General features: G+C 44.1%; 1 protein-coding gene and 1 non-coding gene across 2 annotated transcripts; both read right to left on the bottom strand.

The window, feature by feature from the left end:
- Nucleotides 1-4,752: 4,752 nt before the first annotated feature.
- LOC115896735 lies at nt 4,753-4,916 on the bottom strand. Its single transcript, XR_004056630.1, has one exon. It is a non-coding gene; the product is annotated as a U1 spliceosomal RNA (small nuclear RNA).
- A 280-nt stretch (nt 4,917-5,196) lies between these two features.
- On the bottom strand, nt 5,197-25,432 carry ZNF354B (zinc finger protein 354B). Its single transcript, XM_010380993.2, has 5 exons — nt 25,240-25,432; nt 24,314-24,396; nt 18,854-18,980; nt 18,171-18,266; nt 5,197-6,921 (listed from the first exon to the last, which is right to left on the bottom strand). Exons 2-5 carry the CDS (start codon nt 24,344-24,346, stop codon nt 5,339-5,341), a joined length of 1,839 nt encoding a protein of 612 aa, XP_010379295.1. The 5' UTR covers nt 24,347-24,396; nt 25,240-25,432; the 3' UTR covers nt 5,197-5,338.
- Nucleotides 25,433-27,387: the final 1,955 nt, after the last annotated feature.

Raw genomic sequence — 27,387 nt, 5'->3', positions numbered from 1 at the left:
GACTGTGGTCCCAGCTATTTTGGAGGCTGGGGTAGGAGGATCACTTGGGCCTGGGAGGTCAAGACTGCAGTAAGCCGTGATCACATCATTGCATTCCATCCTGGGAACAGAACAAGACCCTGTCTTGAAGGAAAAAAAAAAAGAAAGAAAGAAAAGAATCACCAGAGTCTTATGTTTGTTTATAATATACAAGGTTTCAGATGTATGGGATAAATAAGGAAAGGAACATCTGTCTATTCCATCTTCCTGGGACAATCTGATTTTTAGGTTGAAAATTTAATTCGTAATACATAATTATTTTATTGAATGATATATACCAATATATTGTTTTATTGAACAAAATATACCAACAGGAAAACAGTAAAATTTCTTTGTAGTTCTTTTTGTCCTCAGGTCAACTCATCTTGAAATCTCTACACAAAAATTCATATGATGAAAATTTAAAATTTTGAGTTGATCTATACCATATACCACTAAGAATCATAAAGCAGGATATTACATAATAATGTGGAAATTCTAGAGCCGAAAAGGTTAGACACTATGTAACTTGAAGCGGAATGGGGACTGGAAAACATACAAGTTTCTTGACTATTCAATGCTCTCAAAGAAAGTTATGTAAGAAAATAAAATATTTTCATTTTTTATAGATCTTAGAAATTATATTACTGAAATAACTGACTTCACAGCCTGGAACAGACTGAACTATGTAACTCATGAAATATCTTCTGATCTTGAAAGACTAATTGCACCTTAATTTTTAAAAATATAACCATGTCAGCTTTAATTAAGAATTCTACCATCTGTAGTATCTGGCAAAATACCAGAACAGTTTCGGACACCAAGAACAGAAATAACCTTTTTGGTTCTCCTTAAGAACTCTTCTTACAGACTCGCCCAAAGCCCTACTCCCAAGAATCAGTCCTTCAGTTTCTCAAGCCAGAAATGACGAAGTAATCTTTGAATCATCTATTCTATCAGATAATTCTTCCTAAAATAGTCTTCAAATTGGTCGTTTGCTCCTCAGAAATATACAGTGAATTAGTATGTCCATCATCATATCTAAACTCCTGCAGTCTTAGCATTCAAAGTCTCTGACAGGGTAACTGTATCTTTCATTTCAAATATTTTTATTTTATCCCATCAGGAGCCCTCTACACCAGGTCCCTGCAAATACCAGAATTACTCTTCCTCTGAGCCTTTTGCTCCTGCATTACTCTTGGCTTTGCCTTCCAAGAGTACTTCATTTCCATGTATTATTACATCTCTCCTTGAGACTTGGACAATTTCTTTTTGCTCTAAGTTCTTAGAACACAACGTTGGGCACTTCATCAGGTTTCTGTTTACTAAGGAAGAAACCTGATCTTATATATACATACACATACATCATGATATATCATGACTAAGTAGAATTTATTTCAGGAATGAAACATTGGGTAACACCAAAATTCAGACAATTATCTATTAAAAGAATGAAGAGAAAAACAAAATGATCATTTCAACCAATGTAGAAAATGGACATGACAAAATATTACTCCCTTTTATAATAAAAACTCACATCACACTAGGAATATGAGGGAATGTCCTTATTCTGGTAACAGGGATCCACAAACAATTTTTTTGGTGGGGGTGGGTGGCGTGCGCGGGGGAGGCAGAGTCTTGCTCTTTCCCCAAGCTGGAGTGCAGTGGTGGGATCACAGCTCACTGCAGCTTCAACCTCCTGAGCTCAAGCAATTCTCTTACCTCAGCATCCCAAGTAGCTGGGACTACAGATGTGCACCACTATGCCTGGCTAATTTTGTTGCTGCTGTTGTTGCTCAGGCTGGTCTCAAACTCCTGGGCTCAAGCAATCTTCTTGTCTTGGACTCCCAAAGTGCTGGGATTACAGGTGTGAGCCACCGTGCCCAGCCTGGAAAGAAAGCTAACATAATATTAAATACAGAAATACACTTATCATTTCTATTCAACAATGTACTGGCCTGTGCTAGTGCTATAACGTAAGAAAAATAAATAAAATGTATTATGATTGGAAAGGAGAATTAGAACGGAAATTATTTAGATGATCGTATGTGCAGAATATCCAAAAGAGTCTACAAGCAAGCTATTAGAAATAAGTGAATTTAGCTAGGTTGCTGAATACAAGGTCAATATACAAAAACCAATTGTACTTCTATATACTAGCAACAAACAGGAATGAAGTTTTAAAATACAATTTGCAATAATACCATGAACACATCATGCCTCCTTGCCATTGAACAAGCTTTTCCCCAATTTGTAATGCCTTGCCATCTATCCCACATGCCTGTTGAACTGACATTTCTTTCCAGTCTCTTCAGATTTACCACTTTTTAAAAAGCATTTTCTCTCCTTCCCTAAGTTTACAAACTTTAATTCACGAGCAAATTTTTTCCTTATAATTAAAAATAACTATCAAATACATGAAACTGACAAACATGGTGATTTCTTATTGAAACAAGGGTAGGAAATAAAACTCAAGAGCCTTGACTTCCCAAAAAACCTCCAGGGCAAGGACTGAAACTCATTAATTTAATATCATTAGACACCCAAATATCCAAATTGCGACCCTTAGCAACAACTTAAAAAATGAAGTCTTTCTCCTATCTTAGAAAAAATGAGTCAGCAGGCAGAAAATTCCTTCACCTCCAAATCACTTATCTGTATTCCCATCTTTATGTGGGCTTTTCCCTCCCTGAAGTTAAGGTTAATTCCTCCACCTATGCTATGACTCAAATTTATTTCAGAAAAGTTGTTCCTCCCAGCGATGTCTTCTTTAATCTACCCTCAACATGTGTATACATTAAATCATTAAAATAGAAATGCTCCCTAAGTCATTCTTCCCTTCAATTATATTTGAAATACAGTCTTCAACAGCCTACTTGTTCACCCTCCTTCAATGAAATTTCTCTTGCCAAAGTCTACAATTATCTCCTTATTCACCAATTTACTCTCCTTATTACTTCATTTATAGCACCTGACACTACTGCCCATCTGAGATTCATTTATCCCTTGGGCTCAGTGACATCACTCTTCTGCCTTTTCTCCTACATAAAGGGCCATTCCTTTTCATCTTTGCACAATTCCTTCATCTACTTCTTGTATATTGATGTTTTCCTGGGTTGTACCCATGATCCCTTTCTCATTCTAATCTATACATTCTCATGGTCAATTTACATGTGCCAAGCTTTTCACTACTAACTGTATCTTAAGTACTCCTAACTCAAGCCATCCAGCTCAAATTGACCTTTTGGGTTTGGATGACTAATTTAACATGTATACCCCTATATCGCCTACAAGGCATATCACACCACCGTCCATCCAGGTAACTAAGGCAGAAATCTAGCAGTTACTCTACCCTGTGTGTCAATCACCTTCCCCAATTATTTGATTTCAAAAACTATGCCCTATCTATTCTTACTACATTAGCATGTGCAACATATTCTTCACTGACTATCCTTGCTTGAGCTTAGAGCCTCCTTCACCCATCACTGGAGGCTGAATTCTAGGCTTCAGTCTGTTCAGCAATCTTCAGTCTCCTAAATTCATCTTCTACACATTCGTGCAATACAGGTTCCGTTACTTAAAATCGATACTTGGTACCCTAAATTTCAGAATAAAATTCAAATTCCTTAGTTTGGCAAGTAAGACCTTTTGTTACCTAGCCACTGCCTTCTTCTCAAGCTTCAGTATCTTTTTTCATTACTTCCTACAGATTCTCTACAAATGTAATATGCTGTTACCCACCCACCCTATACCTTTGCATATGTGGTTCTCTCTATTTAGAATCTCACTTTATGAAGAATACCTACTATTCTTCCAAAACTGGGCTCAGACATCATGGTCTCTGGGACACTATTGCTGGTCTCTCCTGGTTTGCTTGGTTAGTCTTCCGTATTTCTGCATCCCATGCAAATCTCTCCATTTGTATTCTGCAACACAGTATCACAGCTTAACTATTTACCTGTGAAAACCCCTTTAACACATTATAATTTGCTTACTCCCTTTAACCTCTTCTCCATCCACTCAATTCGTGACTTCTTTAAGGTCTGTTTCTTTCTTCCATACAATTTCTAGAGCTCAGGATAATATCTGGCCCAAACTTGGGCTTAAACAAACATTACTAAGTAAATCAGTTTTCAAATTTATAATTATTTCTAAAGAATTTCCTTTGCAGTCTGAAACCTTAAAAACCCTATGAGGAAAACAAACTTTTATTTCATAAACTGATTCCTTTTGAAAACTGTCACAAGTGATAGGCTCTTTAAACAATTAGGATTTCATCTGCAGCCAACTAAAAACATATTAATAGCTTTAACCTTGAAGTGATTGCCTAAACAAACAAAATGCTTCAACCTAAACTATCTAACATCACTGTTCAGAGCATAGCAAATATGGTTTCATAATAAATATGACGTCAAGACAATGAAGAAAAACTTCTGAAAACTAGGAAATGTGTAGCAAATATGGGAGGCTATTAGATGTTTGGAAATGACTAGAACAAAGAAGATAACAAATTTTTTTTCTTTTTTTAATAAAAGCCATGCATGAAGTTTGACAATAGGTCAGGAAAAGGTAAATTCCAGACACTAAGAGGTAGTTCAGTTAGTTGGTCCTTTGCTCTAATACTCTTATTTGGTCCTTTGCTCTAATACTGCGTGTGTGCGTGTGTGTGTGTGTGTGTATATATATTAGGAGAAAGCACGAATGTAGTCTCCCACTACCATAAATTATATATATTTCAGGCGAGCATGAATGTAGTCCCCCACTACCATAAATTATGCAGTTGAGTTTTCCACATTTTGGGAAACTGAAGGGGTCAGCACATCCAGAGTGCAATGGATAAGCCTCGCTCTGTGAAAACCACCTTCGTGATCATGGTGTCTCCCCTGCCAGGTTAGTATATATTGCATATATTTTTAAGACCAATTGTTTTGTTTGCTATTAAAATGTCTGCTGTAATAAATATGCTTATACCTATATAATAGTGGCTTATACAATTGTTTTTCTAATGAAAAATTCAGCACCTCCACACCCAGACTGTTCTCATTTTTGCATGTCATAGATAGCATGTATTATATAAAGAGAGATTTTATAAACATACCTTTGATCTTACAAATGGCCAATTTCAATGTCTGCAACAGTGAACTGTCTTGGGATATTTTAAAAAGTGACAAGCATAAAAGCTTTCCCGATAGTTATTATATAGCTAAAGTTTATTCTTAAAACTTAGTATCTGGTGAGAACTACACGTTTTCTCATAGTCATTATATTTAATAAATCACTCTCAAGCATGTATTCTCTGATGAATTTTGGTTTAAGGCTTTCACACATGCATATCGGCTTTTAAGGAGTCCTCTTCAGTATGAATTTTATAATGATTCGTGAGGGATGACCTCTGGCTAAAGAGTTTCCCACATGCATTACATTCATAGGGTTTCTCTCCAGTATGAATTCTTTGATGTGCAATAAGTGATGAGCTTTGTCTAAAAGTTTTTCCACATGTATTACACTTAAAGGGTTTTTCTCCTGTATGAATCCTCTGATGTTGTATAAGAGCTGCACTTTGGCCAAAAGACATCCCACATTCTATACATCGATATGGTTTCTCTCCAGTATGAATTCTCTGGTGATTACTAAGTGATGAGTTACACCTGAAAGTTTTCCCACACTCATTACATTTATAGGGTCTTTCTCCAGTATGCATTCTCTGATGTTGAATGAGAGCTGAACTCTGTCTGAAGGCTTTTCCACATACTTTACATTTACAGGGTTTCTCTCCAGTATGAATTCGCTCATGAATAATAAGTGTTGAGTGGGAACTTAAGGCTTTACCACATTCACTACAAGTATACAATTTCTCTCCAGTATGAATTATTCGGTGTCTATTAAGTCGTGAAATAGAAGTAAAGCCTTTCCCACATTCATTGCATCTATAGGGCTTTTCTCCAGTGTGAATTCTTTCATGTTGAATAAGAGATGCACTCTGGCTGAAGGCTCTCCCACATTCACTACATTTGAAAGGTTTCTCTCCAGTGTGAATTCTCTGATGATAACGAAGGGATGAGCTAGACTTAAAAGTGTTGCCACATTCATTACATAAGTAGGACTTCCTTCTGAGATGAATTTTCTGACTTCCAGAAAGGGATGTGCTGCAACTAGATGCCTTCCTACCTGGATTGTATTTATTAGGATTTCCTTGAGCATGGATTTTTTGATGTATAAAAAGCCCAGACCTTCGGCTGAAGGATTTACCACATTCTTTACATCGATAGCATTTCTCCACAGTATGGGTTCTTAGATGCTTACAAAGGGATGCACTATGGCTGAAGGCTTTCCCACATTCTTTACATATATAGGGTTTCTCTCCTGTGTGAGTTCTTTGATGCTGAATAAGAGCAGAACTTTGGCTGAAAGCTTTTAAACATTCTTTACATTTAAATAATTTTTCTCCAGTGTGGTTTTTCTGATGTTTACGAAGGGATGAATTGTGAATGAAGGATTTTTCACATGTACTGCATTTATAGCGTTTCTCTGCTGTTTTGATTTTTGATTGGTTAAGTAAATTTGAATTCTGCTTGAAACTATTTCTTTGTATTTCACATTTTGATGGAGTTTTTTCTCTAGCAAATCTCTGTTGCTTAATGAAGACTGATTTCAGGTAGAAGTTCTGGCCAAATTCAACATTTTTATGGCTTCTATCTACAGTAAGGATTTTTGTATGGGCAACTGAAAATATTTGTAAATTTTCATTTTTGTCCTGCTGTTTCTTTAATTTCTCTTCATATATGCAAGGTCTTTCTGGTATGAAGTTCCAGGGTTCAACCCTTTTCAGTCTTTTCCTCATTTGCTCCTGAAATGAATCCTGAGTTTGAGTTGACTTTGTCATTTTAGGCATGCTCTTACATCCTGAAAAAAGAAAAAAAGAAAGCAACAGCCCATGATTCATGTGATAGACTGAGACTAAATGTGTAGAAGGGATTAATGATATCTCAGTAAGGGTTTGCTATATGACTAAAAGAGGGTAAAATTTTAAAACACACTATATAAAACAATGGATGACAGCTGAACTGCTAAGTGAACAAATGAATAAGGCAAACTCATTTAAGACAGGTGAGTGTGTAAGAGTGACCAAGAGAATGGAGCAGAGGGATTAGAGAAGGAGCAGCGCATATGAATTTAGGAAATATAATCTGGTACCCAAAGCTTATGATGGTCTCATAAATTACCCCATTCCTGTAATTATTTATACTCCTGAATGGCTTCCCTCCTTTTCCTACATTCCAAACTCCTTTGTATCCCTCAGATTCAGTTCAAACGTTAACTCCGCTGTGTACCTTTTCCTAACTTTGAGTTCCAACAACTCACTCCCCTTATTATAGCACTTATTATAGTACATTAAATGCATATAAGTAAGGAATAACATACATCTAGAGATACTGAGAAAATGTTCAACAAAATTCAGCACCACAGACAATAAAAACACTCAAGCAAAAATGAACTGAGGGATACTTCCTCAACATGATAAAATACACAGACCTTTGTCCTAAAGCTAGTACCTACTAAATACACTAGAGGTATTTCCGCTATGCTCAAGAACAAAGCAAAGACACCCATTATTTTCCCTACAATTTAACACTGTACTAGACATATTAACCAATGCAATCAGGCAATATAAATCAATTAGATATGAGTAAAGTAAAACTACCTCTATTTGCAGATAATATAATACTAAAAAGTCCAGAGAATGGATCAAGACCATCCTGGCCAACATAGTGAAACCCCATCTCTACTAAAAATACAAAAATTATCTGGGCATTGTGGCGCACACCTGTAATCCTAGCTACTTGGGAGGCAGAGGCAGAATTGCTTGAATCTGGGAGGTGGAGGCTGCAGTGAGCCGAGATCGTGCCTGGGTGACAGAGCGAGACTCCAGCTCAAAAAAACAGACCAGAGAATGAATGATAAAACTCACTCAGTGAAGTAGCTGGATATAAAATTGACACATTAAAATCAATAGCCTTAACTTATACTAAGAATCAGAGTAGTAAATTTATAAGTAATATGAAAAACCTACACAAGGGAAATTTTATACCAGTCTTGAATGACATATCTGATGAATGACATTATCTGAACAAATAATCACCTCTCCTATTCTTGGATGTAATAACATTATAAAAATGTCAGTGCATTAAGACAAGATATAGATAAGGATTTCTCAACCTCAGATGACATTCTGGGCTAATTTTTTAGTTGTGTGGATAGTGTGGGCTGCCCTGTGCATTGTGGAATGTTTAGCAACATACTTGATCTCCACCCAACAGAAATCAGTAGCACCTGCCCCTCACAATTCCTCCCTCCAGGATTGCAACAAGCAAAAATCTTTCAAGACACTGACAAATGACAAAATCAGTCCTGGTAGATAATCATTGGAACAGATGAAACAGAAATGATCATGAATTGGCACTGGTAGATAGTCATTGGAACAGATGAAACAGAAATGATCATGAATTGGCCAGGTATGGTGGCTCACACCTGTAATCCCAGCACTTTGGGAGGCCGAAGCAGGTGGATCACCTGAGGTCAGGAGTTTGAGACCTGCCTGAACAACATGGCGAAACCCCATCTGTACTAAAAATAACAAAAATTAGCTGGGCGTGGTGACGGGGGCCTGTAATGCTAACGACGCGGGAGGCTGAGGCAGGAAAATCACTTGAACCTAGTGGGCAGAGGTTGCAGTGAGCCAAGATCATGCCACTGCACTCCAGCCTGGGCAACAAGAGCAAAACTCCATCTCAAAAAAAAAAAAAATTGACCATGAGTTGACAACTGCTGAAACTGGGTGATGGGCTGGGTACAGTGGCTTCTCCCTGTAATCCCAGCAATTTGGGAGGCCAAGGAGAGCCCAGGAGTTCGAGATCAGCCTGGGCAATACAGTAACATCCCATCTCTAAAACAAACAAACAAACAAAATAAATTAGCTGGGCATAGTGGCACTCGTCTGCAGTCCTAGCTACAGAAAAGGCTGACGCAGGAGGATCACTTGAGCCCTGGAGGCTACAATAAGCCATGATTATGTAATTCCACTCCAGCCTGGGTGACAAAGTAAGAGACCCTATGTTTAAAAAAAAAAGAAAAAGAAAAAGAGGCCAGGTGTGGTGGCTCACACCTGTAATCCCAAAACTTTGGGAGGCCGAGGCAGGCAGATCATGAGGTCAAGAGATCGAGACCATCCTGGCCAACATAGTGAAATCCCGTCTCTACTGAAAATATAAAAATTAGCTGGGTGTGGTGGCATGCCCCTGTAGTCCCAGCTATTCAAGAGGCTGAGGCAGGAGAATCACTTGAACCCAAGAGGCAGAGGTTGCAGTGAGCCAAGATTGCTCCACTGCACTCAAGCCTGGCAACAGAGTGAGACTCTAAAAAAGAAAAAAAAAGAAAAAAAGAAAAGAAAGAAATTGGATGATGAATACATGGGAAGTCATATTATATTATTCTACTTTATTTATTTATTTATTTAGAGACGGAGTCTCGCTCTGTCGCCCAGGCTGGAGTACAGTGGTGTGATCTAACCTCACTGCAACCTCCACCTCCCAGGTTCACGCAATCCTCCCACCTCAGCCTCCCTAGTAGCTGGGACTACAGGCACCCACCACTATGCCCGGCTAATTTTGTTTTTGTATTTTTAGTAGAGATGGGGTTTCACCGTGTTAGCCAGGATGGTCTCAATCTCCTGACCTCGTGATCCACCCGCCTTAGCCTCCCAAAGTGCTGGGATTACAGGCGTGAGCTACCACGCCCAGCCTATTCTCTCTACTTTCATATATGCTCGAACTTTTCTACAACGAAACTAAAAATGAAGTTTTCTTCCACTTTCTGTCCTTCCTTGTAACAGGAGTGAGTGGGTTAATCTTTTTCCTTTTATAGCCCATACCTACTAAGAAAGTAATTTTAAAACTCTGGTTTCTGGGCTGGGCATGGCAGCTCATGCCTGTAATCCTAGCACTTTGGGAGGCCGATGCAAGCGGATCATGGGAGGTCAGGAGTTCAAGACCATCCTGATCAACATGTTGAAACTCTGTCTCTTCTAAAACACAAAAATTAGCTGGGTATGATGGCGGATGCCTGTAATCCCAGCTACTCGGGAGGCTGAGACGGGAGAATGGCTTGAACCTGGGAAATGGTGATTGCAATGAGCCAAGACTGGGCCACTGCACTCCAGCCTGGGCAGCTGAGCAAGACTCTGTCTCAAAAAAAACACAAAAACAACAACAACAACAAAAAACCTCTCGTTTCTGCAAAGAAATCAGCACACAGGCTGGGCACAGCGGCTCCCATCTGTAATCCTAGCACTTTGGGAGGCCGAGGCAGGCAGATCTCTTAAGGTCAGAAGTTTGAGACCAGCCTAGCCAATATGGTGAAACCCCATCTCTACTAAACACAAAAATTAGTTGTGTGTGGTGGCACATGCCTATAATCCCAGCTACTCGAGAGGCTGAGAGGAAGAATCGCTTGAACCCAGGAGGCAGAGGCTGAAGTGAGCTGAGATGGCACCACTGCACTCCAGCCTGGGCAACAGAGCGAGACTCCAGCTCAAAAAAAAAAAAAAAAAAAAAAAAAGCAGCACACACAGACAACAAGGTCACTTTAAAAACACACTTTCAGCTGGGTGTGGTGGCTCACACCCGTAATCTCAGCACTTTGGGAGGCCGAAGCAAGTGCATCATTTGCGGTCAGGAGTTCAAGACCAGCCTGACCAATATGGTGAAACCCCATCTCTACTAAAAATACAGAATTAGCCAGGTGTGGTAGTGCATGCCTGTAATTTCAGCTACTTGGGAGGCTAAGGCAGGAGAATCGCTTGAACCCAAGAAGCAGAGGTTGCAGTGAGCCAAGATTGTGCCTCCCGCCTGGATAACAAGAGCAAAACTCCATCTCAAAAACAAACAACAAAAAAAAACTTCCAAGTGGAAAATTTAAATACGTATCAAATGACAAAATGTACGTTTATTTCTTTCTTTCCAGAGCAGGAGTGGAAGTTTACTTTAAAAGGCTTTAGAACAGAAAAGAAGGCAAGTATGCTTGGAAGAGAGCTAAATGGGCACTGAGGTTAAGTGCCATAAAATGTACATTTAAAGAGTAAATATCAAAGCCTTCTGGGTAGCTGAAGATAAAGATGGATGTGTGACAAGCAACCTATCAAAATCTCTTCCCCAAATGATAAGAATTAACTTCATAACTGTGACTTTCATGTAAGACCTCATCCTCAGTATGCTACCCAGTAGACATCAGTAGCACTCCCCATCAAAACTCCTGATGGTGGCATATACTTGAAGACAGAAAATGCCAAAAGGGCAAAATAAATGTAAGGTAAAAGAAAAAGTGGATGTCAGGGAAGATGGTAGAGTAGGAAGCACCAAGGTTCTATCTATCCATCTAGACAACTGAGCTGTCAGAATCTGTCTGATACAACTATTTTGAAACTCTGGAAACTATTTGAAGGCTTGTAAGCTTCTAGGGGAAGGCCTGGCCAGTTGAGTGAAATTAATTTCAGTTGGCAGCAGCTACCCATCTCCAATTTCCTAATCTCCTGGCTTCCAGCCGTACTAGCATCCCTAGATTGGCCTTTGGTGGCCAAAGTGGCAATAAAGACCTTGTTCTCCAATAATGGCGATCTGGGTTCTGACTGCAAATTACTGCTTTGAATCACGGAGGTGCAGACACAAATGCAGACTGCCATTTTTGCAATCCCCACTGACCTGATGTGGCTTCCAGAGGATTTAAGGAACAGTGCCTACTTTTTTCCTCTTCTGTTCCTTTTTCTGCTTTGGGGAATCAGACATTTAAGGATAAGGACATTTGGCATGATGGCTCACACCTGTAATCCCAGCACTTTGGAAGGCCGAGGTGGGCGGATCACTTGAGGTCAGGAGTTCCGAGACCAGCCTGGCCAACATGCGGAAATCTTGTCTCTACTAAAAACATAAAAATTAGCCAGGTGTGGTGGCAAGTCCCTGTAATCCCAGCTACTCAGGAGGCTGAGGCAGAAGAGTCGCTTAAACCCAAAAGGTGGAGGTTGCAGTGAGCCGAGATCGCGCCCCTGCACTCCAGCCTGGGCAACAGAGCAAGACTCCATCTCAAAAACAAAACAAAACAAAAAGCAACTGCACACATGGGGAATTTAGAAAGTCACTGCACAAGGCCAGGGAAGACGTGGGCTCAGAAAAAAATGTGAGAAGACCTACAGTTTATACTTCAGGCCAATTCCTGGACTAGTGGCACCCGATAGCAATAAGAAAACAAAAACCAAACCAAAACAAAACCCAGCAAATCTTACGGAAGTAGGAAGATCTGATCCTGAGTTACAACACTGTAAGACAAAAAAAAAAAAAAGGCAGAAAAAAAAGGAAAGTATGGTTCAATCAATGGAACAAAATAAACAGAAAACATCTGTGGAGAAGACCAGATGGTGGCATGCGACACAAAGACAACTATCACGAAGATGCTCAGAGCTAGAGGGAAACATGAATGACTCATGGAAATGATGAACAAATCCAACTATCAATACAAAGAAAACAAAAAGAAACCAAGAGGAAATTCTAGGATTTGAAAGTATAATAACTGAAATGAAAATTTCACTAGGGAAATTCAAAAGGTTTAAGCAGGCCATAGGAAAAATCAACAAACTTTAAGATACGACAATTAAAATTACTTGAGTCTAAGGAAGAAAACGAAGAAAATATTTGAAAAGTGAATAGAACTTAAGGGCCATGTAGGATGCCATCAAGCAGGCCGAAATATGCATCGTCCTGGGACCCTAGCATGATCACAGCAGCCCTGCCTAGGCTCCGGGCCAGCAGCACTCTGTACCTTCCCTAGGTCAGAGCTCCCAAAGGGAGAGGCAGGCTACTACTTTTGCTGTGCCACAGCCCTCACTGCTGTTGCCCTCAGGCTCTGGAGGGTGCACAGTGATCAGGGACTGGAACAGAACTCCAGGAAGAACACAGCCGCCCCACAAAAAGTGGCCAGACTGCTTCCCACACGGGTCCCCATTTCCACTTCTCCTCACTGGACAGGGCCCTCCTGACCTGGGACTCCAGCACAACCATCAAGCCTACCTGAATGCTTCAGTTGGAGGTGGCTCTGCATTTCTCTGAGGAGGAAATGTAAGAGAGAACCCATAGCCCTTCCACCACTGTAGCTGAAATGGTACCACTATCCACCCTTGGCCTGGGGAAGGAACCCAGGGCCCGGTCACTACGCTGGTACCTCTGGTACACCACAGTCACCATATGGAGATAAGCCCAGTCTCTCTACCTTGTGAGCTCCCATACCCAACTCCTCACCAGGCAGGGACCCTGGCTTTGGACAGCAGAACAGCCGTCCCTCCCCTGGCTGGGTATTCTCACTGGTAGTGGCTCTGAGCTTCCCTGAGGAAGGGCTCCCAGAGGCAACTGATAGCCCCTATGCCACTGCCACAGCAGCAGTCCTGGACCTGCTGCCCTCGGTCTGGGGAAGAAACAGTGAAGCCTTCACTTGCGCTTCCAGCATGCCACAGTCACCAGTCACCATATGGACGGGAGCTCAGTCTCTTCTCCCCGAGAGCACTAATCCCTGACTCTTCACCAGGCAGGTCCCCCACCTCAGGCCAGCAGTGTAGCTAGCCACCTCACCCCTCGGCTGAAGATTCCCAGTAGCAGTGGCTCCATGTTTCTGAGGTGGAACTGACAGAGGCAATCAAAAGTCCCTCTGTCGCTGCCACTGCAGTGATATTGCCCTTGCTACCCTTGGACTGGGGAAGGAACAAAAACCCTGAGTACTTTAGCTGTACCTCCAGGAAGCTGCAGTTGCCATAAGCAGCCGTCAGTCTGTCTTGCTGGTGACCTCCCTTTCCCTGCCAGCTCCTCCTGCTCCTCACCAGGCAGGGCCTCCCTCCCCATCTTGGGCACAGGGCAGCCACCCACCCTGGGCCAACTGCACTGATTGGCAGTAGTTCTGCATCTCTTTAGGGCAGAGGGGCCCACAGACAAGTGAAAGGCTCTCTGTCACAACCACTACCAACCAAGTCCCTTCCCCTGTTGCCTCCAAGCTAGGGAGGGAACATAAACCGAGATCACCCCAGAGCTGTGGTGGGCAGCCTGGCAGTGCCAAGCTGAGACGTGCAGCCAGCACTCAAGTGGGAGAGGAGCCCACATTTTCAGAGCACTGAGGGGCCTATAATCCCAGCATTTTGGGAGGCTGACATGGGAGGATTGCTTGAGGCCAAGAGTTCAAAAACAGCCTGGGCAGCATAGCAAGACCTCCAAGTAAAACGAAATAGGGCTACAGAGCATGGTGGCCACACTTCCATCTTGTAAGCAGTCACTTTTTAAAACCATTCCAGGCCATGTCATAAGGGCTGCTGCTAAGCCCCACAGCATTCTGTGCAAGTGAGGAAAAGACAACTCTCCCTGCATGCAGTCGCAGCTCCAGCAAACCTTGCTGAGCACCCCCTCCGCTCACCACCCTGCACAATTCAGCCTACCCAAGATGGCTTCTCGCAGTAAGGAAACAAAGCAGGCCGGGCGCGGTGGCTCACACCTGTAATCCCAGCCCTTTGGGAGGCTGAGGCGGACAGATCACTTTGGGTCAGTTCAAGACCAGCCTGACCAACGTGGCAAAACCCGGTCTCTACTAAAAAAATGCCAAAAATTAGCCCGGCACGGTGGTGTGCGGCTGTAATCCCAGCTACTTGAGAGGCTGAAGCACAAGAATCGCTTGAACCTGGGAGGAGGGCACTGCAGTGAGCTGAGATCACGCCAATGCACTCCAGCCTGGGCCACAGAGCAAGAGTCCAGCTCAAAAGAAAGTAACTTTGTACAAGTACATTTTGAGGCCACTGGAGGTTCCAGAGAATCCTATCCCTGGGAGCACAAGTTTTTCCATCACTGGCTGTTCAAAGGGTAGGTTTTTGTCTAAAATTTTTTTTTCCATTTTAAAGTTACATAAAGACAGACAGGGTCTATGTTACCGAGGTTGGTCTCGAAACTCCTGGGCTCAAGTGATCCTCCCACCTCGGCCTCCCAAAGTGCTGGAATTGCAGGCATGAGCCACCACACCCAGCCTACAGGTTGAGTTTTTGGTTTGAGCTAGAGTTAATAATCTGAGATAATTCCAGGAACATCCCAGTCCTTCAACCACACTCTCAATGAGGTGAGCTCTCATGGGAAAAGGAAGCTGTCCTGAGGCAATCTTAGTCCAGGCATACAGGAGCCCCACCAGGGGTGCAGCAGAGACGCAAGCACATGTCAGCACCCTAGGAATGCCATCTGACTTCTATCTGACAAGAGGAAGAAGAAAGTCATCCCACCAAGAGGAACCGGGCAGAAAACAGCTCTGATGTCCTTCCTTACTTAATAAACTGCTCACGGTTTTCCCGCAGGGCCATCCTCCCAAATCTGAAAAGGACTGACTGACAACGCTACCAGGTGCCCGGCATCCCTCTGGACAGCTCTGGACCCCAGTCATATTTTCAGCCTGTTAATACTTCTCTCTAGAGGGAAGACTTACTCAGCCATCAGATGCTCCCCAGTTAAGGGGGAAAGGAACAATTCTTTCTTCTCTTCCTCATCTTCCACACCAGATTCAGCCCACATATAATGGCCAGACTGACGCCCCTCTTAAATCTTACCTGGTTCCCTGCTGCTTGCATTCCGCTTACTTTGTGGTGGCCTCTGGCAGTTCATTAAATTTTAATTTAATAAAAAATTAAATAATAAATTAATTTAATAAAAAGTAATTAATTTAATAAAATATTAGTGTATTTCTATCAAAGGAGATTAAAAACACAAGTGTGGTTCCCCTATAAAAAAAAAAAAAAGTTCAAGCTATCATCACGAGAAAGCTCTCCCCAGCACAGGGCCATGGGGACCAAGACTGCCTGCCCTGCAGCTCCTCACTGTAACTTGTTTTTTTCACAATTGCCCCAAACTGGAAACAAATGTCACACAACACAAATGTCCTTCCATGAGTGCATAAACTGGGGTACATCCATGCAATGGAATTCTAGTCAAGAGCAAAAAAGAATGAAATTTTGATATTTTTAACAACTAGGGAAAATCTTTTATTATTATTATTATTATTATTATTATCATTATTATTATTATTTTGAGACGGAGTCTTGCTTTGTCGCCCAGGCTGGAGCGCAATGGCGCAATCTCGGCTCACTATAAGCTCCGCCTCCCAGGTTCACGCCATTCTCCTGCCTCAGTCTCCCGAGTAGCTGGGACTACAGGCGCCCGCCACCATGCCTGGCTAATTTTTTTTGCATTTTTAGTAGAGACTGGGTTTCACCGTGTTAGCCAGGATGGTCTTGATCTCCTGACCTTGTGATCCAACCGCCTCGGCCTCCCAAAGTGCTGGGATCACAGGCATGAGCCACCGTGCCCGGCCACAAACCCCATTCTTTAGGCCTGGGGCAATTCTTCAGTCCTTTGATCCTAGGTCCTTCCTCAGGGAAGCCTTTGCTGGCGCCAACTGCCTGCTCTGCACTCTCACAGCACCGACTGTCTTTCCCACGTGGGCCTCACTGGAACGTGTCCTTCTGTGCCTTGTGTGCAATGTGTGTTCACCTTGTCCCCCACTAGATCGTGCACTCCAGAAGCGCAAGACCTGCATCCCTTTCTGCCCAGTGCTAAACAAGGGACAATAAAGCTGTGGGCGAGGGTCCAACCTCGATCCCCCAGAGCCAGAGGCCCCCCAGCTCAACCACTCTCAGTCTCCCAACCGCGCTCAGTCTCCCAACCACGCTCAGTCCCCCAACCGCTCTCAGTCCCCCAACAGCACTCAGTCCCCCAACTGCTCTCAGTCCCCCAACCGCGCTCAGTCCCCCACTGCCACAATGGCCCCTCCCCATTTCTCTCCTCTGATTACTTCTCGGGCTCTGTCAGATTCCTCCTGCTTAAGCACCTCGCAAGTGCTGTTTCCTGAAATTCGGGCCTCCACTCAGTCCCTCACCCGGCCAGCTCCACGTTTCTAATGCCCCGTCATTCTGATGGCTCCCTGACCTCCCTTGAGTCTCGGCCCTGTCACTTACACACCTGCCCACCAGTGATCTCCACCTGACTACTTCACTCACATCTCAAGTGAGATCCATCACACACACACCTGCTCCTGTGCCCTGATCACGTGGGCACCTCCTCCTCCCCCCTCACAAACTCACGGCAAGTGCCTTCATCCAGACCCTCCCACCTCCTGCCTCCCTCCATGACTGCAATGACTCTGCAAGGCTTCCCGCCTCTAGTTTTGCCTCACTTTCAGTCACAATACTCCCAAAATGACCATCTGTATTAAGTTCGAATCACATAGCAACATCATGAATATGTTCTCTTTGTGAAAATTTAAAACATTACATGTAAATAACATCTCCTTTTATGGACCCATTCTCAATCCTATTCCAAGTGTCACTAATGTCACCAGCTAAGGTGTGTCCTCCTAACCTTTCTCTCTGGGCTTACGTGCACATGACACATACACATAATTTTCATTAAACATAGATGGTGGTGTCCTAACAATGCTCTGTAACTTGCTGGGAGCTCTGTCCACGTCCCTGGACTCTTGTTTTCAGGGTGGTGATGCTCGCCAGAGTAAGGACACGCTGCAGGTCCCTTAGCTGTTCTTACACTGATGGAGACTCAACTGTTTCTGATTCAGACCAACTTTTCTAAGATACCAAGAACCATACGATTCCCTGCCCAAATCCTTCAATTATTTCCAGTGCTCCATGGGACAGTTTCCACCTCTTAGAATGGTGCCAAAGCTCTTACCACGCGGCCCTTCCCCAGCTTTCTATTTCCTTCCTCACCTCCTCCTTTCCCAAATACACACTGAGCTTCAGCCAGAGTGATTATTTGAAATTCCTTAAATATACTATGTTTGCTGACTGAATACATGAAAATACAGCCCCATTCTAAAACAACAGGAAAGAATAAGAAAAGAGATTCTGAGAGATTCATGGGGAAGTGATTACAAGAGAGTAATCGTAGTGGGCTTCCCCTTCCCCACCCCTTCCTGAGGTCTGAAAATCCTCAAAGGAGTTTCCCAACCAACACTCCTACCTCCTCTCATTAACCAGACCGCTGTCTGCGGCGATTCCCGAGCACCTTGGGCCACCCACTTACCCAGAGAGGAGTCGCCAGAACTGTCTTTCTCCACCTTCCAGGGATCTTCTCCTTGCTGCAACAGGGAGATCACTTTTGGTTTGGTAGATGGGAATCCTGTACGTAGACAAAAAAAAAAAGTCTTGGTCTTGGTTTTGACACAACAAAGCATGCCCTGATTACTAGGGTACCGTGGCTTTTCTATAGAAGGAATATTGCATGTATAGATGTAATTAAAACTTATAAACTGGTATCTATAGAATGATGTATCAAGTAACTTTTTTTATAATGAGAAAACATCATATGATTCCCTTTTGAAGATGAATTTTACAAGATTTATCTGGCTGGAAAAGAGAAGTGGGAAAGGTAATGGTAGGTGGATGAGGTAAGCCCTCTGCTGAGATGAGCAAACAAACCACAGAACAATCAAAGCAGGAAAATGCTGCCTGAACTATGAGAGAATTTCTAATGTGAAATTGTGTAGCAGGAAGGGGATAATTATCAATACCCATCTGCCAATACATAGAACAATTCCATACTTACTAGGAAAAAGAAAGTTTTCAATGTTTATTTATAGAAATTTGATTTGTATAATCCTCAAACTCAGCTCAAGTTTTTCAGTGACCAACCATTTTTATTCAGGGAAGGAGGTGCTGAGATATCCCAATTTTTGAATTCTGTTTCTACAGGGGAAACTTCCTTACCCAGTGAGACCAGGTTCCTATAGTTCTCCAGCATCACATCGCGGTACAAGTTTCTCTGAGAAGGAGCCAGCTTTCTCCACTCATCCCGGGTGAAGAGCACAGCCACGTCCTCGAACGTCAGTGACACCTGTAAGGACAAGTCGTTCCAGCTCACCCAGGACCCCCCTCACAGAGTGGACGGGATGGCAGTGGGGAAGACAGGCTACCCATGATAACAGTTTTGATACTATTCAAGCTTCTGAAGGTTCCAGGTCATTTCTTTAATGAACAATTTGCCAGTAACAAATATATACTGAGCAGCACACAGTGAGATTCAGGCCTTGTGCAGCCGCTGTAAGAGATGGGTAGAGGGATTACAGCCATTAGTGGGAGCCTTAATTACAATAATCTTTTGTTGGCAATTTGATAATACATAAAAACTCAGAACTATGTATAATCTTTAACTCATCAATTACTTTAAGAAACAGTGCACAAAAATACCAGCACAAGGATACTTATCATGGTGTTAGTAGCAAAAAAAACTGGAAACAACCTAAATACTCACTGATGGAGGCTGGGTTAAATAACTTATGGCACTACCTGTGTGCTGATTCAAGCTTGAAGATAATGATGAAAATCAGAATACCTCTCTTTCAGTGAATGCTTTACATGGGCCAGACACTATATTTAGAGCTTTATATTAATTATTAGCATATACCTTATCTAACCTTCACAATTACCTTATGAAAAAGATAGTTATTGTTCCATTTTACATCAAAGAAAGCAAAGTCACTGAGAGGCTAAGAAATTTGTTTAAAGTTGGCTGGGTGTGGTGGCTCACGCCTGTAATCCCAGCACTTTGGGAGGCAGAGGTGGGTGGATCACGAGGTCAAGAGATCTAGACCATCCTGGCCAACATGGTGAAACCCCATCTCTACTAAAAATAAAACATTAGCCAGGCATGGTGGTGTGCACCTGTAGTCCCAGCTACTCGGGAGGCTGAGGCAGGAGAATCGCTTGAACCCGGGAGGCAGAGGTTGCAGTGATCCAAGATCATGCCACTGCACTCCAGCCTGGAAACAGAAAGAAGCTCCATCTCAAAAAAAGAAAAAAAAAATTTGTTTAAAGTCACACAGCTGTTCAGTGGTATAGCTGGGATTCCAATCCAGTCAGATGTCTTAGGCTCCATTCAAAAGTAAAACTGCCTCTCAAAATCTACCACATAGTAATAAATAAATAAGATAATCTGCACAATGCACTTAAAATCATATCGGGCTCACATTAAAGGTTCAAATGTTAGCTATTATCACATTAATACAAATAGTAGGCAATCATTAGAGCTGATGGTATAAATTGCTATTTGTCGACATAAAAAGACACTCATGAAAACGTTAAGTACAAAGTACGTTATGTATCACCATTTCGAGTTTGTCCTCATTTAAAAAAATGTTTCTGGCCGGGTGTGGTAGCTCATGCCTGTAATCCTAGCACTTTGGGAGGCCGAAGCAGGTGGATTGCCTGAGCTCAGGAGTTCGAGACCAGCCTGGGCAACACGGTGAAACCCTGTCTCTACTAAAATACAAAAATCAGCCGGGTGTGGTGGCAGGCCCCTGTAATCCCAGCTACTCGGGAGGTTGAGGCAGGAGAATTGCTTGAACCCAGGAGACACAACTTGCAGTGAGCCTAGATTGCGCCACTGCACTCCAGCCTGGGTGACAGAGTGAGACTCCCTCTCCAAAAAAAAAAAAAAAAAAAAATTCTATATACATAGAAAATTATTGAGACATGCAATAAACTGAATGACAGTGATTATCTCCAGATGGTGGCGTTAAGGGTGATTTTATTTTCTGTTGTATATATGAAATACGTAGAGCATACAGTCATGTGTCGCATTCGTGATGGAGGTACATTCTGAGAAACGCACTGTGAAGCCACTTCATCGCTGTGGGAATATAAGAGACAAACCTGGATGGAACGGCCTCCTACATACCCGGGCTATGTGGTACAGCCTATTGCTCCTAGGCTGCAAACCTGTGCAGCAGGTTACCAAACTGAACACTGTAGGGAACGGTAAGACAATGTTAAGTGTCTGTGTATGTAAATACACTTAAACATAGAAAAGGCATGGTAAACTACAGTATAAAAGAGAAGAAATGGTACACCTGTACAGGGCACTTGCCATGAATGGAGCGTGCAGGACTGGAAGTTGCCTGGCTGAGTGAGCGGTGAGTGAATGTGCAACTTAGGACACTACTGTGCAAGACTATAGACATTTTAAACACTGCACGCTTAGGCTACACTACATTTATTGTAGACATTTTAAACACTGTACGCTTAGGCTACACTAAATTTATTTTTCAAAAGTTTTCTTTAACAACAAATTATCCTTAGCTTACTGTAACTTTTACTTTCTCAACTTTTTAATTTTTTCAAACTTTGACTCTTTGGTAGTAACACTTATCTTAAACACATTGTCTAGCTGTACAAAAATATTTTCTTTCTTTATATCCTTATTCTACAAGCTTTCTCCTATTTTAAAAGCTTTTATTTTTACTTTAAAAAATTTTTTGTTAAAAACTAGGACATAAATATGCACATCAGTCTAGGCCTACAGAGGATCAGCATCATCGACACCACTGTCTTCCACCTCTACATCCTGTCCCACTGGAAGGGCTTCAGGGGCAGTGACACACATGCAGCTGTCACCTCCTATGAGAGCAAAGCTTTCTTCTGGATACCTCTTGAAGAACCTGGCTGAGGCTGTTACACTTAACTTTTTAAAAACAAGCAAAAGGAAGATACTGTAAAATAACAAGAATAGTATAATAGATACATAAACCAGCAACACAGTCAGACATTATCAAGTATTACAAACTGTACAGTTGCACGTGTTGTATACTTTTATAGGACTGGCAGGCTGCACAGTAGGTCTGTTTATACCAGCATCACCACAAAACAGGAGCAAAGACTTGCATTATAATGTTACAACGGCGACTAAGTCAATAGGAGACAGGAATCTTTCAGCTATCTTTTAAACTTGTGGGACTACTGTCACATTTATGGTCTTTCATTGACCAAAACATCATTACCAACGCACGACTACATAAACGTACATATAAGTATGCACATATATATACACATGTATTCATAAACATGAATATATATACACATCTACAAATGTATATATATAAAAGTATTACTCTCTAAAGTTTAGACCATGACCCTGCAATATTTTTATGGTGAGAAAGAGCATCAAATTATTTGCATATTGGGGAAGAGTACAAGAAATGATCGTTGTTCTCAAAGAATGTATAATCTGACTGGCAGACTAGAAAATGCATGAAATAATTTGAACAATGAAAAACAACTGTGTAGCTGGATAGGGCCCTGAGACAAGAACACAAGGTCCAGGGCAGCCAAGATCCCAGGTCATGTGCTTTGCTAGAGGTAGTAGCAGGATCATAACTCCAGTTTTCTAATTGTGAACTCTGTACTCTCTCTCTGGTCTTAAAATTCCCTTCACTGATTTTTACACACAGGTCTACACATTACTGACAACTGGGCAGCAAGAACAGACAGGAAGGATGCCACAGAGACTCACTCAAACACAGGGACGGAGAAGGTTCTGGTCAGGAGAGCACCTTGCCTCTGTGGGAACGGAATGCCTTGAAGGACAAAGAGCAGCTCAAATGCACAACAGCCTGTTCTGGCCACCCCCTCAGATCACACTCCACTGTGCTGGCTAGTCTAAAAGATAATGCTGCCAGGCATGGTGGCTCACACCTTTAATCCCAGCACTCTGGGAGGCGGAGGCTGGTGGATCACGAGGTGAGGAGATTGAGGCCATCCTGGTCAACACAGCGAAACCTCGTCTCTACTAAAATACAAAAAAAAAATAAGCCAGGCATGGTGGCATGTGCCTGTAGTCCTAGCTACTCAGGGGGCTGAGGCAGGGGAATCGCTTCAACCCAGAAGGCAGAGGTTGGAGTGAGCCGAGGTCATGTCACTGCACTCCACTCCAGCCAGGCGACAGAGCAAGACTGGCTCTCAAAAAGAGAATGCCAGGCCGAAGAACCCTGGTATCACGTGGCTGGATCTGCCCATACTCGGAAAGACACACCACAGGAACGATGTACTGGGTGGTCCGTGGGAACTCAGAGCCAGACACACTTGGACTGTGCTCAGGTGACTTAACTTTTCTGAGCCTCAGTCCTCACATGCAAAACAAGAATTGTAATTGTCGTGTTACTGTGAGAGTGAAGGAACAAATGTAAAGCCCTCAGCCCACTCCCTGGTATGCTAGACACTCAGTGCACATTATTATTGTTAGATAAAAAAATGAATAAAGAATAACATCTTCTGGGTCCTAAACACATTGTACAGCAGTTTCTATCAACATTAACATGAATATGAATATATCAATACAATAATGTCACTCTGCATCCACGACCACCACACACTGAGCAGTAACTACTCAGAGACCAGCCCTGATCCAAACACTTTCCATACACCAACTCATGTGATCCCCTCATCTATGCTGGGAGGTGGGCACAGTTGCCATTCCCATTTTATAGGTGAGGAAACTGAGGCACAGAGAGGTGAAGCCCAAGGCCCACAAACAGCAACAGAGGAGATGGGTTAAAACGCTGCCACCTGGCTAGACAGCCCTACTTCCTAACTACCACATACACTACCTCTGGACTACTGACATCCCATGAAACCCTTCCTGCGGCTACCTGAGGGGTCTTCTCTCTGTCCTGGGAGTCAAGTGACCTCTCCAACTCTGTTCACTCTTGTCTCACCTAGAAAGGGTGGCCTCCTCATTCCCACTACACAAAAATGAAAACGGTCTACATCAGTTTTCAAGAGAGTGATACAAGCCGGAGGCTGAGGCAGGAGAATGGCGTAAACCCGGGAGGCGGAGCTTGCAGTGAGCTGAGATCCAGCCACTGCACTCCAGCCCGTGCGACAGAGCGAGACTCCGTCTCAAAAAAAAAAAAAAAAGTGATACAAGCAAAGAATATGATTCACAAGTGAAGAGAGAAAAAACTAAAAACTATGCGTTGGAGAAGCCTGAGGAAAGGCTGGTGGTATGAGGATTCTCAGGGGTGAAAAGAAAAAGTATTCCTGCAAAGGATAGGAAAGGAGACAAGGCTGAGTGAAGGAGGCAGGGATTTTTCCCAGGTGTGCACGTCGGTTCTGTCCCTAGTGACACACAGACTTGTGGTATCTTACTTGTCAAACTAGTCACGCAATGGATTGAGATTTAATGAACAAAGGGTGTTAATTAAAAAACAACCACTAGACATGGATGGCGAGGGCAGGAGGTCCTCCCTACAGAATCCACCACTCATGAGGGCGGACCAGCTCCTCCAAGGGAAAAGGACTTGGGCTCCATCCTGGCTGAAGATGGTCCCGGTGAAGAACCTCAGTTAGTGGGGAAAATCCACCCACTAGGATCTGGAAGGGCAGTGAGCTCACCTGGGGCCTCGCTTCCCGCCGCCCAGCAGCCATGTTCTCTCCGGGCTCTCCCCTGAGGACGGTGCAGTCTCCAGCAGGCAGATCTGAGAAGGAAAAGGGAGCCGGGAAGAAGCCCCTTATGCTTTCCAGCCCTGGAATCCGCAGCTCTGAAACCCCGACTCCCGCTGAGAAAGACCCCGGGCGCCCTCACAGGGAGTCGGGAGGAGCCAGGAGCCCGCAGACCAGAGCAGCGCCGGGCCGCCGTCCAGGCCCAGGTCTCCCAGGCTTGGGGCCTACGGAGGGGACGCTGGACCCGCAGCGGCAGCAGCGACCCGCCGAGCCCGCCGGGGCCAGGGCTCCCCCGCGCCGCTGAGTCCCTCGGCGCCAGCTGGCACTACCAGCACCCGCCGCACCGCTCAAGAAACTGAGGCAGCGCCGGGCACCTGCTCCGTTCACGCCCCTGCGAGGCTGGCCGGTACTCCCACACCCACGGCCCCGGGGACGACTTCCCTCCGCCTCAAGCCTTTCCCAGCCGGTTCCTCTCTCTCCCGCCAAGGAATCCTCTCCTGACTCCACAGAAAGCGGCTTTGAAGAGCAAAGCGCTGGGTGTCCGGAGGCGGGAAGGGCGACCGTCCTGGGGACGGACTCAGAAACCGGGGCCGGCTGCCTCCGCTCTGCGCTCGGGGTCCCGGCGCCCCGAGCCCCGAGTCCGGGAGGCCCACACGGCGGGGGCAGGGTGGGCCCGGGAGGAGACACCGGCCCGTTCACGGCCGGCGGCGCCGAGCCAGAGGCAGGAGCATCGGCAGCGGTGCCAGAGCCACCCGCGAGGGGCGACAGTCCAGGTCCCCGCGCGGGGGCCGGTGACAGACGCGGGGGTGCCCAGCCGCGCCCACAAAGGCCCTCGGAGCCCCGGCGGCCGCAGGCCGTCAGCCAGCCACGCCGCTTACCTCCCCAGGATCTGGCGTTCCCGGGCCGCGCCTCCCCGGCCGCACTCCGCAGGCGGGAGGCTCCAGAACCGCCCGGCGGGACTCCAGCCTCGTGACCCGGCTCCTCCGACGTCTGGGCGACCTCAGGCCCCGGGCCGCTCACCCGTCGGCGAGAGCTCGGCGGCGCGCCTGGGACCTAGAGGAGCAGGGCGGCCGCGAAGGTCTCTAGGAAATGGAGTCCCCCGTAGCACGCTGGCATTCCGGGAAGTGTAGTTCCACGCCTTTGGGGCGGGGTCGCGCTGAACTGTTAGGCGCCCAGAAGCTACCAGAGGGCCCGGATGAGCTGCAGGGTCCGAGGTTCCTGATTCTTTGGAAGAGAAGGGGAGAGGGCAGTAACTTGCAACTCTGTGTCCGTGTGAATTTCAGGATGGCGTGGGCCACAGGAACACAACTGCTACACAATTGGGAAAGGATCATCTCCCGCAAAAGATGTTGACAAAGCTGGATTTCCACATGCAAAAGATGAACGTGTACCTGACCTTATACCATACATAAAAATTAACTCAAAATTGATTAAAAACCTAAATATGGGACCAAAAATTTTTATAAACTACTAAAGTAAAAGGGAAAACGTAAGATGTTGGAGATGGCAATGGTTTCTTGAATATGTCATCAGAAGCACAGATAACAGCAGAAATAGGCAAATGGGACTACATCAAACTTAAAAACTTTAGCTAATCAAAGGAAACAGGCAATCTACAGAATAGACGAAAATGCTTACATAGCATATATCTGATTTGAAATATATCGTGGATTTATATGGAACTTTTACAACTCAACAACAACAAACCAAAACCTGATTTTAAAATGGACAAACGACTTGAATAGGCAATTCTCCAATGAAGATATGCAAATGAGCAACAAGCATATAAAAAGATGGTAAACATCTCTAGGTATAGGAGAAATATAAACCCAAACTCAAGAAATCACTGCACCCCCATTAGGATGGCCACTATCAAAAGAATGTAAACTGGGCCGGGCGCGGTGGCTCAAGCCTGTAATCCCAGCACTTTGGGAGGCCGAGAGGGGCGGATCACGAGGTCAGGAGATCGAGACCATCCTGGCTAACACTGTGAAACACCGTCTCTACTAAAAAATACAAAAAACTAGCCGGGCGAGGTGGCGGGCGCGTGTAGTCCCAGCTACTCGGGAAGCTGAGGCAGGAGAATGGCGGTAAACCCGGGAGGCGGAGCTTGCAGTGAGCTGAGATCCGGCCACTGCACTCCAGCCCGGGCGACAGAGCAAGACTCCGTCTCAAAAAAAAAAAAAAAAAAGAATGTAAACTGGTACAGTTATTACAGAAAACAGTATAGAGGTTCCTCAAAAAATTATAACTAGAGCTACATTAAGATACACCAATTCCACTTCTGGCTATAGATCCAGAGGAAATGAAACTCCACGGGATGCCTGCACTCCCGTCGCTGCAACATTATTCACCATGGCCAAGATATGGAAACAACTATCTGTTGATTGATGAATAAAGGAAATTGTTTTGTTTGTTTGTTTGTTTGAGAAGGAGTCTCACTGTGTCACCCAGGCTGGAGGGCAATGGCGCAACTTCCGCCTTCCAGGTTCAAGCAATTCTCCACCTCAGCCTCCCAAGTAGCTGGGATTACAGGCACACACACCACCACGCCCAGCTAATTTTTGTATTTTTAATAGAGATAGGGTTTCACTATCTTGGCCAGGTTGGTCTTGAACTCCTGACCTCATGATCCACCCTCCTAAGCCTCCCAAACTGCTGTGATTACAGGCGTGAGACACCGAGCCCAGCCGCAAATGTGTTTATATACACAATAGAATATTATTATTCTGCCTTAAAAAAATAAAGAAATCCTGACATATGACAATATGGATGAACGTGGAGGACATTCTGTTAAGTGAAATAAAAAAGGCACAGAAATACAAATACCGCATGATTTCATTTACGTGCAGAATCTAAAATAGTCAAAATCATAGAAGAAGAAAGTAGCATGGTGATTTCCATGTGTGTTAAATACCAATCTTCCCATATAGGTAATTCCATGTGGCACAACTGCCCACCTGGATGCACAAGGAGTCATTCCCTTACTTGTAGAGCCACGCCCACCCTGTTGCCAGGAACTACAG

The sequence above is a fragment of the Rhinopithecus roxellana genome, chromosome 3, assembly GCF_007565055.1.
Source record: "Rhinopithecus roxellana isolate Shanxi Qingling chromosome 3, ASM756505v1, whole genome shotgun sequence".
Classification (NCBI taxonomy): domain Eukaryota; kingdom Metazoa; phylum Chordata; class Mammalia; order Primates; family Cercopithecidae; genus Rhinopithecus; species Rhinopithecus roxellana.
Note: the sequence above shows the minus strand (reverse complement) of the source record. Positions and strands in the feature narration are given on the sequence as shown.